Source organism: Corvus cornix, chromosome 2 (assembly GCF_000738735.6).
Source record: "Corvus cornix cornix isolate S_Up_H32 chromosome 2, ASM73873v5, whole genome shotgun sequence".
Lineage (NCBI taxonomy): Eukaryota > Metazoa > Chordata > Aves > Passeriformes > Corvidae > Corvus > Corvus cornix.
The window spans coordinates 5,217,707-5,233,606 of record NC_046333.1 but is presented as its reverse complement, the minus strand read 5'-3'; the positions used below and the strand labels follow the sequence as shown (position 1 = coordinate 5,233,606).

At 42.4% G+C, this 15,900-nt stretch overlaps 1 protein-coding gene across 7 annotated transcripts in view; it reads right to left on the bottom strand.

Annotated features, from left to right (window-relative positions):
* LOC104686420 (sodium channel protein type 5 subunit alpha) overlaps positions 1-15,900 on the bottom strand; it is a 215,177-nt gene that overhangs the window by 23,466 nt on the left and 175,811 nt on the right. For all 7 annotated transcript variants that reach the window (XM_039549365.1, XM_039549364.1, XM_039549366.1 and 4 more), the window contains one exon: positions 14,693-14,866. In XM_039549365.1, the coding sequence (XP_039405299.1) occupies positions 14,693-14,866 (174 nt within the window). The remainder of the gene's footprint in view (positions 1-14,692; positions 14,867-15,900) is intronic.

Sequence of the window (15,900 nt, the reverse complement as noted above, 5' to 3'; positions counted from 1 at the left end):
CATGACTATACCACAGACCTCAAAAGAATGATGTTCATGGCTCTTCCATTCTGCTCTTATTCACTTTTTCTGCTTTCTGCACAGTCTCTAAAGGAGAGGGAAATTTGACAGGTGCTCAGTGTTGAGGTTCATACCTTTCAAAGAGTTTTTCTTTGAAATAAACTTCCTGAATCTGGAAGCACCATGGAGGGGTTCCCATGTTCTTCATGTTCTCAAGGCTTTTTTTCGTGCCCCAGATGGTCAGAAATGTGGGTGGAATCAGGCACAGGACTGGATTCTGAATGAACTGAGTGGAGTGGAGATTATGAACACATGGAGCAGTAGGGTTTTGCATGCTCCAATCAGTGTTCATAGCCTGAAATCTTACTGAGCAAGGAGTGAAAACAAACAGCTCTCCAACACCGTAGGTATCATGCCAATTTGCATGTATTAAAAAAACCCCAAAACAACAAAAAAACCCAACCAGAATTAATCACCACATACTATAAAATACCATTTTCTTAGAAGGAGAGACCTGTGTACATTGTTTATCACAGTTTCTTCCTTTTTAATTTGTTTTCTTCTTACCATTTGCACAGCGCCACTCATCACAGTATTGGATATTTCACTCTCACCAATGGGACTGTGCAAAGCTCATCTGCGAGGAGTGGGTGCTGTTGCCATTTTCAAGATAGCAGCTAAGCCTAAAAGCAGAGGCTCCTCTACATTATAAAAAATAGGTGCTTAGTGTAAGGAAACTCCAGCACCCCCATGAACACTGACAGATCTGGAGGAAAACCTTCCTTTTAATTTTGGGATGGGATGATTTTTACTCTGAAGCCCACTGCTGGCTGACCAGCCCAGCATCATCCATGAGCTCTGGGATAAATCAGGGTAAGCCCAGCCTCCCCTAAGTCCCAAGACAGTGTCCCCTATGGAGCAGCCTTTCTCCTGAATATGCTTTTATTTACATACCAGTGCTGTCTGCACAACTAAGCACCTTTGTAGAAACTTGATCAATTTGTTAAATTATTTACCTGCTGATGGCTTTAATATGGCATGTGGGTGACTAAGGGCAGGAGGTCTCAGGGAAACCAAGCCTGAGCTGGGGTTTCTGCCAGGATAAATCAGCCCACCTCTGCAGATGACTAAGTGGCACAGAGGCTGGCTGTCACCCTGTAACATGTCACTCTTTAACAAGGTGTGACACAGACTCACCTCCTGTGTACAGACCCAGCGGCTGGGGAGGAAGGAAGGGCTTAATAAACACTTCTGCCTTTTTGTGATGAGTGCCCTGTAAGAACATCACAGTAGACAGGCAGACTGGGTTCAAGGTCTGGTGTCTTAGGCCCTGTAGACACTGGGGAGGTAAAAATCACCCACAAAGCTTTTGCTTCCATCTCTAGGAAAGCAGATGTGAACCTGTGACCTGAGCATGATGCCTAAATCATTTTTGAGTAAGCAATGCCATAGGTTTGACATGCTCCTTTCACTCAAATGCCTACACACCCAATGCTCACAGTTGAAGATGAAAATCTGGGTTTAACTTAAAAACCATCTTCAGTTCACCAGTGCACCCATTTTCTGCCTTCCCTGTTTCTCACCAGCCTGGTTTACATCCTGTACTCTGAAGTTGCATTAACATAGAGTTCAAATCCTCCCCCTTTTATTCACTCTACCCACTAATTTAATGTTGCCTAAATAATGAGAAAGGGCTGAGGATCTGTCTAACAGCAGTAAACAAATGTGCACTGTAGTTATATACTAAAGCCATTCAATTAAGTCATCTTAAAAGTGTAAAATAACTGCCATTACGGAGAAATCATGATAGAAATAACACTGTGGCACATATTTCTGCCTTTGGTGGAAAGTTTAGTGCAGAAAACAGCCTTAACCTCACAAAGCCTCTGAGGTTCCTATCCAGAAAGGCTGAAGGTATAAGAAAAACACCTCAATGATTGTATACTCAGAGATAGAAACCAAGATCCACACACTCACATACCAAGGGAAGATCATTCACTTGTAACATTGATCCGTAAAATGAATGTAGATATTTAAATGAAAATTAATCAAATACAGGGTACCCAACACCCTTCTTTGCTGGTTTCACCCACAATGACTGAAAGACAGATCTTATCAAGGTCTTCAAACTGCTTTGGTTGGTGCATCTGCATGGTTCCTCCCTCATCCTGGGTTTGTGCCCTATAACTGCCCTTTCTCCCAAGGCAGAAGGTTTTTGGTTCAAATCCTGCAAGACCAGATTTTGCATCTGAGTGGGTTCCCATTTTCTTCTGAGTGCCATAAATGTCACCCTGAAACACATCACAGGTGGTGTTGTCCTCCTGACACAGATTTACACAGCATTAGATATCTCTGCAGAGGATTAGGTCATGAAGCTCTGTGATATTTGGCAACGATTTACAAGGCTGGAGTCAGAGCAGAGTTGGAGAGAACTTGTTTAAATGCTTGGATGTTGGTTTTGAAGGTATCCCTGTCAAATTTTATTTATAGGAGAATTACTAACACAGGGACTTGGCCATTTGGACTTGATTAAAAGTGACCCGGAAGGTTATTTTTAGGAAAAAAATCAAGCAGTTTTCAAAATTGGTGCTGACTGCCCCACATAATCACAACAAAAGGTGAAGTCAGCTATTTCTGTTATTTTTTTATTGTTGCAAGGCTATGCAGCCCAGAGCTGCTCTAAAGTTCTGCTTCATGCTCTGCTCAGAATCAAAAATGTGCTGGCACCCAGAAAACACCTCTAGGGTCAATGTAACCTCCAGATTCAGAATAAGTCACACACACAGTTCTAGTCTTTTCAGTACCTGTTTGCAAATAGTTTTGAAGGTTTTTCATAAAAACCTACCCCTGAAGTTCAGGCAGCACTGTAACATGGTGGAGAGCAAGTGAATCCTAAGCAGCCACTATTGCTTGGAACCATTTCCCATAAAACACCCAATTTGCTGTTGACCTTGAGCTTTCACCTCAACTTCACCTTTTACACAGCAGGTTACAGGGAAGGTATGGAATTCCTCATCCTCCTGTGCACTTCTTCTGAGCCAAGCAGATTTATCACAGCTCCCATTTGCTCTGCTTCCAGCATTTCCCTTGAAGGTCTTTCCAGAACTTGCTAGATCTTACTAAGAAGATTTCACAGCTTTCCATTTAACTCAATCAAGGAATAGTTTCCCCGTGTTAGGTCTAGACTGTTCCTTACCCCCTTGACTTGCTGCTCATTTGGTGCCCCTGAAGTCCTCAGAACAACGTTGTCACCAGAATTTTCTATCTAACCTGAAGTCCAGTGCACAACCTGGCCAGCAATGAGGGTCCCTAAGGAGGAGAAAGGTCCTCATAAATCAGTGTGTGCAATTCTGCCTCCACAGCCTGTGACACGTCTCACTAAACTCATGGACTAGGATGTCAATCACATGGCAACTCTTCCCTTTTGCATTCCCCAGATCATCTCAGCACAGCCAAGGCTCCAGCCTCAGTGCTGTCAGACACTTACCAAAGTTTATCCTGGCCCAAAAGAGGGGAAACCCTAAAAGAGTCAGCATTTACTGCCCAGCTCAATAGTAGAGTTTCCCATCAAAGCTCAGGCCTCTGGCAAAGCCTTGTAGATCCTACTAAACAATTCATCTTCTTGCTATTGTAGACAGGCAGGGAGTGTGGAGCTCTCTCTGATCCTGGCATTTAGAGAAGATTTTTGCCCCTGTTCCTCATTTTATTTGCCCAGAGATAGCTTTATCTATGTATCTGTAAGTATATTGTGTGTATAAATATAGACCTCTATTTTTATATTCCCATGTATTTCTACATTCCCACATACTTCTACAATCCCACATATTTCTGTATTCCCACATGTATCTACACACAAGTTTATCTGTACAGATTTTACAATAATTTGCATGACAGGTGCCTGGAGCTGGGAGGAGGGAGAGATAAATGAACCCCACAGCTTTTATGGTTGCCATTTTCAGTCTTATGATCAAGGGGAAAATGAGAGCTTTTAATTCTGGTGCACTGGGCACTAAAAATACCAGCCATGGGAGTTACCAGATCTGTGGCTGGTGTTTTGAAAGCCAGTCTCCTGGTATCTGTGTGTCTTGGTGGCATTAGCTTGGGTCTGGATGGCATTCAGGGCAAAATCAAGAAGAATCAATGAATTTAGAGTGCTAGAACACAGGGAAGGATCTCTGATGAAAGGTTAGCCTCACTGATAGCTGTATAAATTATATAAACACATATGTAATATAACTCTAATGAGAATAATTTCTGAATGCCTTCATAATTTTGACAATCTACTTCAAAGTCTTGTCCAGGAATCAGAACATTTTTTCAGTAATTTCCACTTTCTTGTCATAATTTCAACTATTTTGCAGAATTTCTGTCATTCTTACAGTAAGAAATATGACTTGTGTATGTGTCCAGGTGGCACCCAGAGTAGTGTTAAATTCTCAGTGTGCTCACACTGATCTCACAGCCATTCACCAGCTACAGATTTGCAGCATTGTCTGACTATTTAAATTATTCACCATGAACACACAGAGATAAAATTCTACAATAATTTTATGTGTCTTCATTATCTGACAGTGACTTAAGCAATCAGTGTTGTAAACCAATGTAAAGCCAGTAGAGCCACCAGAACAGAAGTTTAAGGCAGCAGAAAAACAATTATTAAGTAGGAAATGTGATAATGCAGCACACAGAGGGGAAAAAGGCCTTTAATCAGAAGATCATAGTCATTTTTTTCCCAAGGACTGATTGCATTTTGAACAGCAGTGGGTTCCTCCCTACATGAACACATTTTAGTATCATATTAGCAGCCTCCACAGACTCCCAGTCCAGGGTGGATTACAGGAGTCAGGGGCACAGAGTTTGGGAGCAGTGTTTCACCCAGAGCTGGTGGAGATTCCTATAGCAAGGAGAAACTGGAATAAACTGTTTCAGCTGGAATAAAGGCTGCTCCTCTCTTTTTTTAATTCCTTCCCACCAGCCTAAAAGGACATGATTTTAGATAACCTGGGAGCATCCACCAGACTGAGCTGGAAGCAGACAGACCTGAGCAGCACCATTCTGAGGCAGGCACCACCCAGCACAGACTGCATGTTTTAATTAACCCCTGACCACCACTGAGATGAATTAATAGCAGAGCCCTGAAAACAAGGAATTCTGCCTGAGCAACAGCAAAAATCCTCCTTGGATAATCACATAAATCCTAAACCCAACCAGAATCTCCACTAAATGCCTGCTGCAGCACACATCTGAGAGCAATGCCCTGCAAGTGTCTGTCCCAGGGAGAAGGGGAGACCTCCTTCCTGGTATGGGCAACAGCATATGCTTTATGCAGCCAGGGATTTCATCAAATTAACCTGCTTGTTCAAATTAGAGGGGAGGGAACAGCAGGCAAAAAAAAAAAGACATCTGAATGGAAGCACAGCAGCCAAGCTGAAAGCTCTGGCCACTTATTTAAATAAGCAGTTCCAGCTAATGCAGGCTCCTGGTGCTTTCAAATAGCTTTTTGTGTGCCCCAGAAACACCTGTCTCTCCCTCTCTAATTGTGCCTTTAAAAAAAAATGAAAATAGGAGAAAGAGCCTTTGGATTGCTTTGGGTGCATCTTTTCAATCCAGCCTGCCTTCTCCTGTTTTTGCTGCCAAGGATAGGATCACTCCATGACCTCTTCACTGTCCAGTGTCTTTTAGAGCCAGGCCTGAAGATAAAAGTTTCTCCCCTTGATTTGAAAAAGAACAAAATTCAGTCTTTACCCCAAATGCAAGCTGGAAAACCTACAGGGAAATGGGACTTTGCAAATAAATTGAAATACATGGAACTTCTTTTGGCACTCTGAAATACAGCTGGGAAAAGGAAGCTTGTAATGAGTTTGGTATTCCTTTCAGCATCCACCCTTTCCCAGCAGACTTTTATTGTCATTTCACTTTTTTAAAATATCCCTTTGTCCTTTCATTCTGACACTGCATTATCTGCCATACAGATGCCAAACTGTATGATTGCACCTGCCAATCCAGAAATTGCACGTTATGAAAGAAAGGCATAAAGTTAAAGGAAAGTCTTAAAAATAGGACACTAGAGAGACACTAAGGTGACCTAAATTCCCATCTCTGCTCCCTGTTTCCTTGAGTCAAAACCCTCATGTTCAGGTAAGGACTACAAACTCCTTAAGGCTGCTCTGGGGTTGGTCCATGGCCTGGAGGTGAAAACACATCTGGAAACAAGCTGTCAAAGGGCTTCCCTCACTGCAGCTGCTCATGGAGTGCTCTCATGTATTATAACATGATGGGCTACATGAGTGCCTAGATTAATTATAAACAAAAATTATCTCCTGGAAAGCCTCGTGCTACTTCTTATTACTCAGGTTTAAAAACTCATTTACTTCATCCACTCTTTTTTTGCTGTTGTTTTTTCCAGGACTTTTCCCCCTCTTTTTTTTTTTAATTTTTCTTTTCTCCATCTACTATTCAGGCTTTAAAACCCTGTTAATATTCCATGTTCTCAGCTTGTCTCCTGATCCTCATGTCCAAGCTTTTCAAGGCAATGCTTGCTTTTCAGGGGGCAGCCTTGTTGCAAGCAGCATGTGTCACTCTTGTTGGGTTAAATGCTTTTAAATAAATCATTCCTGCATCCTAATTGCTTCCTGGCAGTTTCCAGAAGAACCTCTTTACGTCTTGCTGTTCTCTTAATCTGTCACCTCCTCTACACCTGCTCAGGCTTTTCTAACAGCTCCAGTCAATTCCCAGGGCAGATGGCTGAGAATCAAGGATTAAAACCTCAGCTAATTTCTGAGGGCGAGTCAACTGTGAGCTTTCATCCAGAGAGGCAGCAAACTGACTTATTGATCCGCAGTTTTCTCCCCCTCACCATTTACGAATGGATTTTCAGCTTGTCTCAATTCACCTTTTTACTGCAAACAGGCACCTTTGCCACACCTTGACATCCTGTTTATTAGCACTGGGTAGGGATCACAGAATCTGCTGGGTTGGAATGGATGCACAAAGATTGTGGAGTCAACTCCTGGCCCTGCACAGAACACCCCAAAAGTCAGACCTTGTGCCTGAGAGCATTGTTTAAACTCTGTCAGGCTTGATGCTGTGACCACTTCCCTGGGCAGCCTGCTAGGGATTCCTGTGAATTTTGGGGATCACATGATGTAACTTGATCAGACAAAGCTTGGTCAAGTCCCAAAGGCTCCCTCCACAGTGGCTGTGCAGGTGCAGATGCCTTGAAAAGTCTGGTGTTTCTGTCATGATTTAGAGCAAAATAACATCTTCATCATCAACAGCGTTCTGCTTCTCATCCAGATGCTGTGTGGAGACAGCCTGGATTTAGGGCAGCTGGAGAGGAAAGACATTGTCCCCTTAAAAAGATTTCCAAAGCTACCTCATGTTTCATCTCAGGGAACCATCCTGATGCTGAATGCTGTAGTCAGGAGTGGACTTGATTATTTCTTATTATGCGGAGACAGTGTTACTGTGCCAGGGGTGCACAATGATTACTGACAGAATATTTCCCTGGGGCTCAGCCCCATCAGCTCTGCTGCATTTCCATCCCAGCTGGTGGGAGCTGAGGTGCTGAGCTAAAGGCAAGTTTCTTTTTGGGCAGGATTAGGATCAACCCTGCTTAGATATGACATAATGAAAACAGCAGCAAAAGCAAGCAAAAAAACCTCAACAAAAACAAACAAAAGCCCCAAACCAAACTAAAACCCAAAGAAAACCAAAACCCCCCAAAAAACCAGACCGAACCAAACCAATAAAGTAAGAAAACAAAAAACCAAACCAGAAAAATCTGTTTGTGTTGCCTCCTCAAGGTGCTGTTCTGGATTTGCTTGTTTCCCTAAAGCATTTATTTAATCAGATGTTCCAAATCAATATGACAAAATACCAAATTGTTCTGAGAAACATGGCAGTCTTATCTTGAAAATCAGCTCACTTTAGTTGGGTTCTTGAATCTGATTGATCCTGAATGGTATTGTATTGAATATGCCAGAATGGAGAGGGACTCTGAAGAATTGTGGGATCCCTGACTTTTGCCAGGAAGGATAATGGTACAAGCAGGAGTACATACCAAAAGTAGGAAACTTCATTTGCCTCAGCACAAAACATCCCAAAGCCAGCCGTACCAGAGTAGGAGATCTGCACAAAGCCTCTACACCACCAAGGCACAGCTTTCCAGTTTCATCCCAATTCCTTTGATCTCTCCCTCACTAATAAGGAATCTCTGCCCTTCTGCAGGCTGCCTCTATCCCTTCACTTCTTCCTTTTCCCTCCTCCTGAAACCAGTCCCTTGAGCTCCTCCTGGCCATCCTGGATGGAGCCACAAGGGTAGTGGACGATGATTTTTTGGTCTGCAAGTCTGGGGTTCAAAGGTACTGGTCACCAGGGAGAGGAACTGTAGGACAATCCCCCATCCTCCTCTGTCCCTGGAGAGTTTGTGGGGCTCTGGACTGTTAAATACAATCAGTGTGTCTCTCCCAGCTCAGCTCTTCCATGCAAGGGAGAACATCCCCGTATGTGGAACTCGGCAGCTCCACTCCCAGTGATGGAAAGGGCCAAGCAAGCTGCATGCAAGAACTCCAGGATTTTATTCATTATTTTCATTTTAAGCATAGTCTTCTAAAAAAAGGACATTGAAAAGTGCTCCATATTTAAATAACTTTGAGAAATAAAAACGTTTGGTAAATCTAGCTCAGCGAAATCTGAGTGGAGATGGGTCTTTTACAGAACTTTTGAAAGTTGAAAATCTGCTTCAGTAATTGAAATTCTTCAGCAATTGCAGTAATTAGTCATCTCCCAACCACTTTGCAAGGTGTAGGCAGATAGTGAACTAGGCTTACTGTGGGCTTTTTCCTCACCTACATTTTCCACCCCTTTTCTTGCAGGTGCAGCATGTTTTGTCCTGCTGTGCCTTGTCTGAAACTCAGCTTGTGCTTCCTCTTAGCAAAGCCCAGGCTCTCCCCTTTTAGCATCCATGTGGTAAGGAACATGAGGTGCAAACCAAGGTAAGACCAGACATTTGCATGTTTTTGCATGTTGTTTTTGCATGTTTTTGCTGTGTTGAGATAAAGTGTGGGGTGGTAGAAGGGAGATTTACAGCCTTGGCTGACCTGCTAACACACATTAAAACCACTTATCTCACCTTCACGTAGATTTTTTTCTTTTCACTTTTCCTGAATTAGCCAATATGTACTAAAAGAGCATTTTTAAATCTTTCCTTCTTTTTTTCTTTTTCTTCTTTTTTCTCTTCAAAATCAGGCTCCCTGGCTTCTGGAGAGGGAATCTCACTCCCATTAGTTACCTGGGAGGCTTATGCCATCAGAGAGGCTCAGAAGAATGTGCACTGAGACAACTTCAAAAATCCCACATGTGCACTTGCTTTGAGGAACTGGGAAAAAACAGTCAAAAACTGAACTCTGAAGTTATAATACCCTGTTGTACCTATGGACTTTTGACAACTCACAGAGAACATTAGTAAGTTCTCTCTTAAGATGCTGCTCCAAGTGACAAGACATATTATCTTTAATCTACCTTCGCTGTATTTTTGCCATTCTGCTCCTGTGTGCTGCTCTGAACAGAAACTAGACAAAATTCACATGCTCTTAGGATAATGTCCCAAGAATACAAATTGGATTTCAATGCTGTTTGGGAATGACTCATTACAGCAGATTGTGTAATTACTGGTACAGCAAACAGAAATCACCTTGTTAATCAACAGGGAACACAGATGGAAAAGAACAATTAAAGTAATCATAAGCCATCAATATTTACTTCGCACAGCAAGTTTTTAATTGTCACTTAAAGACAATCCGACACAAGGGCATAATTTAATTCAATTCAATTTTAACTAGGGTTAGAAAGACTGTTTTAAAATGCTCATCTCAGATTCAAGGATTATTAGCTGCTTCTTTACTTGTCTGACAGTGAAGTATTTAAAGCAGAAATCTTAGAGCAAGTGCTCTCCAGGAACTATTTGGGAAAATGTAATACCTTTATTTTTGTTTAAGTGTTCAGGGAAAGTGACAGTGCAACTGATGGATGCCTAAACATCCATGAGCAGTCCTCAAACAAGCAAACAGGAAATTTGGCAGCAAACAGGAAATCTGGAAAGCTGCTCAGTGGGGAATACAGATCGCTAGTTACAAACCCAGCAGATCCAGGCAAACACCAGAAACATGCTGTGTTAGAACCACTCACAAAAGTTACTGAGGAGAGTGAAAAATATATATTATTTCATTTCCATAAAAGCATCTACAAAATCCTGCCTAGCGGATTTGCTGAATAACTGGTTTGGGATGCCTGGCCTTCAAATCCATTGCTGAGCCTTGCTTGAGTTGTTTTGCAGACAGATCTACCACCTGAAACTGTTGTGAGCTCCTGCCTCCATGGCAGGGGGGATGGAAAAGGGATGAAAGAACAATTTTCATCCCTGGTGACCCAGCTGGAGAGAAACTGGTGGGGCATCAGGGCAAAAGCTGAGAATTAGAGATACCCTCCCCTCCCTGCTGCAGGACATAGTTCAAGGACCACCCATTGCTGGAGATGTCTGGTGGGGAAGGAGGCTGCCAACATCACTAACAAAGCAATTGTTTAAGAAAATAGCTTTCTCCACTTAGCAAATCTTGAAAGACAGGACAATCTTAGAAAGAATTGGTGGGGAAAACCCCGTATCACCTCATCTCTGAAATCAGTACATGACAATCAGGCTGGATTTTTGTAAGCCTGGATTGGGACTAACTTTTGGTCAATTAAATTGAACACAAAAGCTGCAGTAGAGATGAGGGATTTGTGATAATGGACTTTCGTGGAGTGATGACATTAGTGCCGGTTTAAAAGGATTTCTCTGTGAATGCCACAGGCAATGAAACTTGGTTGGGACTTTTTTTCCTGAGTGTTCTTAGTTGGGACTTCACACCCCTTTCCCACGAGCTTTCTTGTGACAGCTTCTCTGGGGTTCCAGCCTCTCACCTCTGCCTTCAGCGCATGAACAGCGAGTGAAGAAGCTGTTGACTGCAACACCTCCAGACTTTGAATGATGCTAAGTCCCACATTTATGCCTTTCCCCAACTGACCATGCAATGGAATAATCCATCTGCTGTCAGCAGAGACTGGGACACAGCTCAGAATTAATTGGCTGAAGCTCAAACTAGATAAGCTCAAGATAATATTTATAGGTCAGAGGAAACAATTGAAAGGAACATCAAACACGACACCAGCATGCCCAGCTGGTGGAGTCTCTCTGCCCCTTCTTTCAAAGCCCAATTGTCTGCTTTTGCAGGACAGGCCTGGTGGAGAGCAGTTCCCACAAACATTCACTTTGGGTGCCACTTGCCTCCATCCCGGGCCAAGTTCAGACTCCTCGTTTAATCTACTTGGTCCAAAGAGGTTTTGATTGCATGGATGCTTGGAAAACATCTGTTCTTTGTGGAAATATTTGCCCGTGCATCCTAGCAAAGAGGACTGGGCCTAAATACCATTCCCGATGGTGATACTGATGTCTGTCTACACTTCTGTCTGTCTGCACAGATATACTACAGCCTCTGCCTTTCCCTCATGTGAAAAGAGCTGTGGATTGAGTGCCCACCACTGCAGTTCCTGAGCACAGAGAGGTGATATTGGCAGTGTAGAAGGGTGTTACTTTTAGCAGTAAACTTCTTTTTTGCAGGGTAACTTGTATAGATGTACATTGATGTTGTTTGTTCAGTATATCCAACTTTCAGCAGACATCTAAGGCATCTTTCCCAGGTGCCCTGAGCTGAAATGAGCCAGCATTTTGTGGTGTGATTAACCCTTTCTCTTCTGCCCCAAAGAAATCTGTAGCAGAGTTGTTGACAGGATGTTACTGCATTGCAATGTTATGTGAAAGCACTCTCTGCTACACTAGCACACTTCTCTGAGATGCTGAGAAGCCCATTACCAGAGATCATCCTTTAGGGATTCTACACACAGCAAAAATAGCTCTCAGTTTGTGGATTACTCTGTGTTTTGATGTTTAGGCATTGCAAAACAGAATTTTCTTTCATAATTCACAACAGTCAGATGGAGCCTCTGCTGTTCCACTGGCCCAAATCAGTGTCAAAGGTCTCTCACAAGGCATGATATATAGAAGAACAAAAAAAAAATTCAGCAGCAATATGCTTATGCCCCCTCTGGGTTCAAGTCCCTTTTAGAAATAGTGAATACTTGCAAATTTTGTGCTGGTTTTATGAATTATTCAAAACAGAAAATAGATTCAGAGTTGCATTTGTACAATGAGAAAACACAGATGAGAGATGGTTTCACATGTCCAATCAAAAATCAACCATCGCAGCTTGAATTTTGAATGCTGATACCAAACTGCTAATGAATAATTTGCAGATCAGGAATTTTTAAGTGAATAATTTTAAACAAATAAATTTGAGAAAATCAGACAAGTGGTTCATCTGCTTCTTTTGGAGCAGCTAATTCACCCATTCACTCCCTTCTGCAGCTCAGTTGCAGTGATTTGGTTCTCAAAGGACCAAAAAGAAAATGCAAATTGAAATAAAAAGTGTGCTGGCAAAATTATAGGATATTACTGTGCCAATTCAGAGTGGCAGGGTGGGTTAGCAATAGGGTAGGAGAAAAGCATCTGTTAAACCTGCTAAAAATATAGTACCAGGTTCTCATAATCTGCACTGGGAAAATATTTTTAAAAAAAGAATAGTGCAGGGGAGAAAGATTTATTCATTGAGAACCCTAAAGAGCAACTGATGGCCTAGAGTTAGTCAATAACCAGAACAACTCAAAGGTGGAGCAACTTTTTGGTTGGACTGGAAGCTTGCAAAAAGAGTATTTAAATGTGGGTGGAGCATTTAAATGTGGGTTAAGAAAATAAAACGTTCTGGGTCAGTAGGAAGGCTCTGGGATTTATTTTCTGGGGATGAGAGGAGTCCCAGGGGCCTGTGTCCCCCCTGCTTTATGCCATGCATGCTCGGATGTGTGACAGGGAAAGGTGAAGCCCCTTTCCCAGGCCATCTGTGGCTCCTTCTCCAATCTGTCATTATAAACTCCACCATTAAGAGGCAAACACTCAGCTAATTTACATTTGGACTTTGCATTCTTGTGTGGCTCCTGTTCCAAGAGGGGTTTTCACATGCAGGACAGAATTTAGCTTAGTTTTTGGTTAACTCTGTTTGGTGTTAATGAGATGTTGTTCTACAAGTGTGAAACTAATTTCAAACTGTTAGTGATGCAACAGAGTTCCAAACTGCCTCAGTGAATTCATCATGAACTCATGTTGTTGTGAATTCATCAGGAAGACCTCTACTTATGGCTGTGACAATATTCATCCCTCATCTGGCCCTTCTAGTCTTCAGAAGCTCTCTGAAACAGTAACTCCAATAACAAATTCCTGGAAGCCCATACAGTGCTTTAGGTGAGTCCTATTTAGTCCCATTTTACAGATGGAGAAACCAGAAAAGAAAAGCTATGTCACCTAAATCACAATCAGAACAGTTTTCAGGGCTGTGCTATAACTTAGGAACTGGTGGATTCCAATTTTGTGGTTAAATAATTAAACCAGGCTTTCCTCTTCTGCTGGAGCTAATCTGAGAAAAATGAGTGCCTTCCCTTTAAAAGGTTTCTAAGCATATATGCAAAGAAGAATTTATGGCCTGCAGTTTATGTACAGAATTTCCTTTTCATAAATCAATTTATTAAAGCTCTGGAGAAGCTTCCAAAGGCTCTGATCCAGCAGTGCACTTAAACATGTCCATAACTTCAAAAAAAGTAAATTGTCCCATTGAAGTGCTCTCCTGGGCTGGGGCCAAAGAAAGTGCAGCTCTTCCCTCAAGTCAAGGTTCAGATGTAAAATGGGGAAAAATAATTTCTCTGAAGTTTAATAAATTACATAATCATGGCAATGCTCTGCCAGCCTCCCACATTAATACCTCAAGCTAACAAAAAATGGCCTCAGGGAGACAACTGCCTCCTCGTTGATACACTGAGACGAAATGTTAGACTTCATCTGGAGGATGTGATGTTGCTGACTTCTCCCAAATTTGGCAGATCCCACATGAATTCAAAGTGAATCTTTGGAGGAGCCAAATCTGGTACCAGCAATTCTCCTGGGACACGAGCTTCCTTTTGCTCAGACTTTTAAATTAGGAGAACAAAGCGTGGCGGTATTTCAAGGATTTGGAGTATTTTGCAATGTTTTGTAGTAGTGAAGCCACTTTGCCAAGAGGACTTTTCACACCTTCTTCTGGACTCCTGTGCTGGTAAATATTTGGGAGCCAGTACTGAACATACTGTTACACACTGCTGGCAGCCTCGCCGGGGAGCTCGGCCAAGGACAGCTCCTCTAATCTGCCGAAAACTTCTGTGCCCAGGTCATGTGTGGAGCAGGCTGAGGTAACTGGACCTTGTGCTAGCTGGAAGTGTGGAATGAGATGTTAAATGCTAAAAGAAAGAGAGAATTCCTGCGGATGGGAAGGGGATGTGACTCAAGTTAGCAGGGTGACACATCTACGTCACAACTAAAGGCGTTCCCGTTTGCTTTGGGTCACGGGGATGCACAGCTACATATCCAAATCTCCTTTGAGCTCTGCCTAGGGGTGATGCTCAGAATCAGAGCGACAGCTGTCATTTCACAGATGCAAAGCTGCCAAACTTAACAGCCCTTTCCCACCCACTGTAAAACCCAACATGAGAAATGTTGTAGTTCCAAAATGATACTCACATCTACAATAAGGAAGTCCAGCCAGCACCAGGCGTTGGTGAAATACTTCTTGAAGCCATAAGCCACCCACTTCAGGAGCATTTCCAAAACAAAGATGTAAGTGAATACTTTGTCAGCATATTCCAGCATGGTTTTTATGTTTTTTCGATCTTCAAGGTAAATATCTTCGAAGGCCTGGAAGTACAAAGGATTGATTAATAACTGCTCCTAAGCCCTGTTGGAAAGCATGGGTGTTGCACTGCAGGTCTGTATTTGATAATATTATCATGTACAGTCTGTGATTTCAGACATATTTTAACATTACAATCAAAAAGAGTGTTGAGGCACAAACAGGACTGACCCTAACCTAAGAGAGATCTGTTCAGCTTTCCCCTATAATGGACACAGGCTTGGCTATCTCTCTCCAGCCTCTACTGGCTGTACTGGCTAGACATCCTTTGAGTGTAGGAAGAGCTTATGCACCCTGAATTTGGAGTGTGAATCCATGAGCAGACTGCCACCCCCAAATGCCCAGATTTATCCTGCCTCAGCTCCTGTTGGTTGTGCCACTGCTACCCAGGCACCTCAGATGTCCCAGGGCACAGGATGTCTATATTTAGGAGGCAGAATATGACCCTTGAATTTTGCCAAATAGATCTTATTGCTAATGATGACAAATTGGGTTATTAACCTGCCTGTGTTATGGAGTACTGGAGTTCCCTGGCTTCTGTTCAGCCATCACATTTCAGGTGGCTACAGCTCTCTGCCTCAAGAAATGCTCATTATTATTCACTTAGTAGAACAATAATGTTTTAAAGGTCAAGGTATCTATCTCCCCATCTCATCTGTCTCTCCAACTAATCTCATGCAGAGCATTATGAAAAGAGTTTCAGTATCTGTATCAAACACGGGCAACTGAATAACCCCTTTAAAATATTTAAGATCTAAACCAATATGCCTCCTAAAAGAAAGAAAATAAAGATGTCTCATAGTTTAGCCTTCACTTTATAACATAAATCAAATAAAAGGTAGGATCCTAGTGTCAGGTTTGCCCATATACAGCCCATTTTGGGGCTTCTAAGTCAAATTACAGTCTGCTTCCCTAGCTACTTTTGCTACTGCTGTTACACAAGCTGCTCCCAAGTCCCTGTAACCTGGATAACCCAAGCTGTGACATATTACTCTCATCCCATCGTGTGACCCAGAGCACTTGGCAGCAAGAAACATAG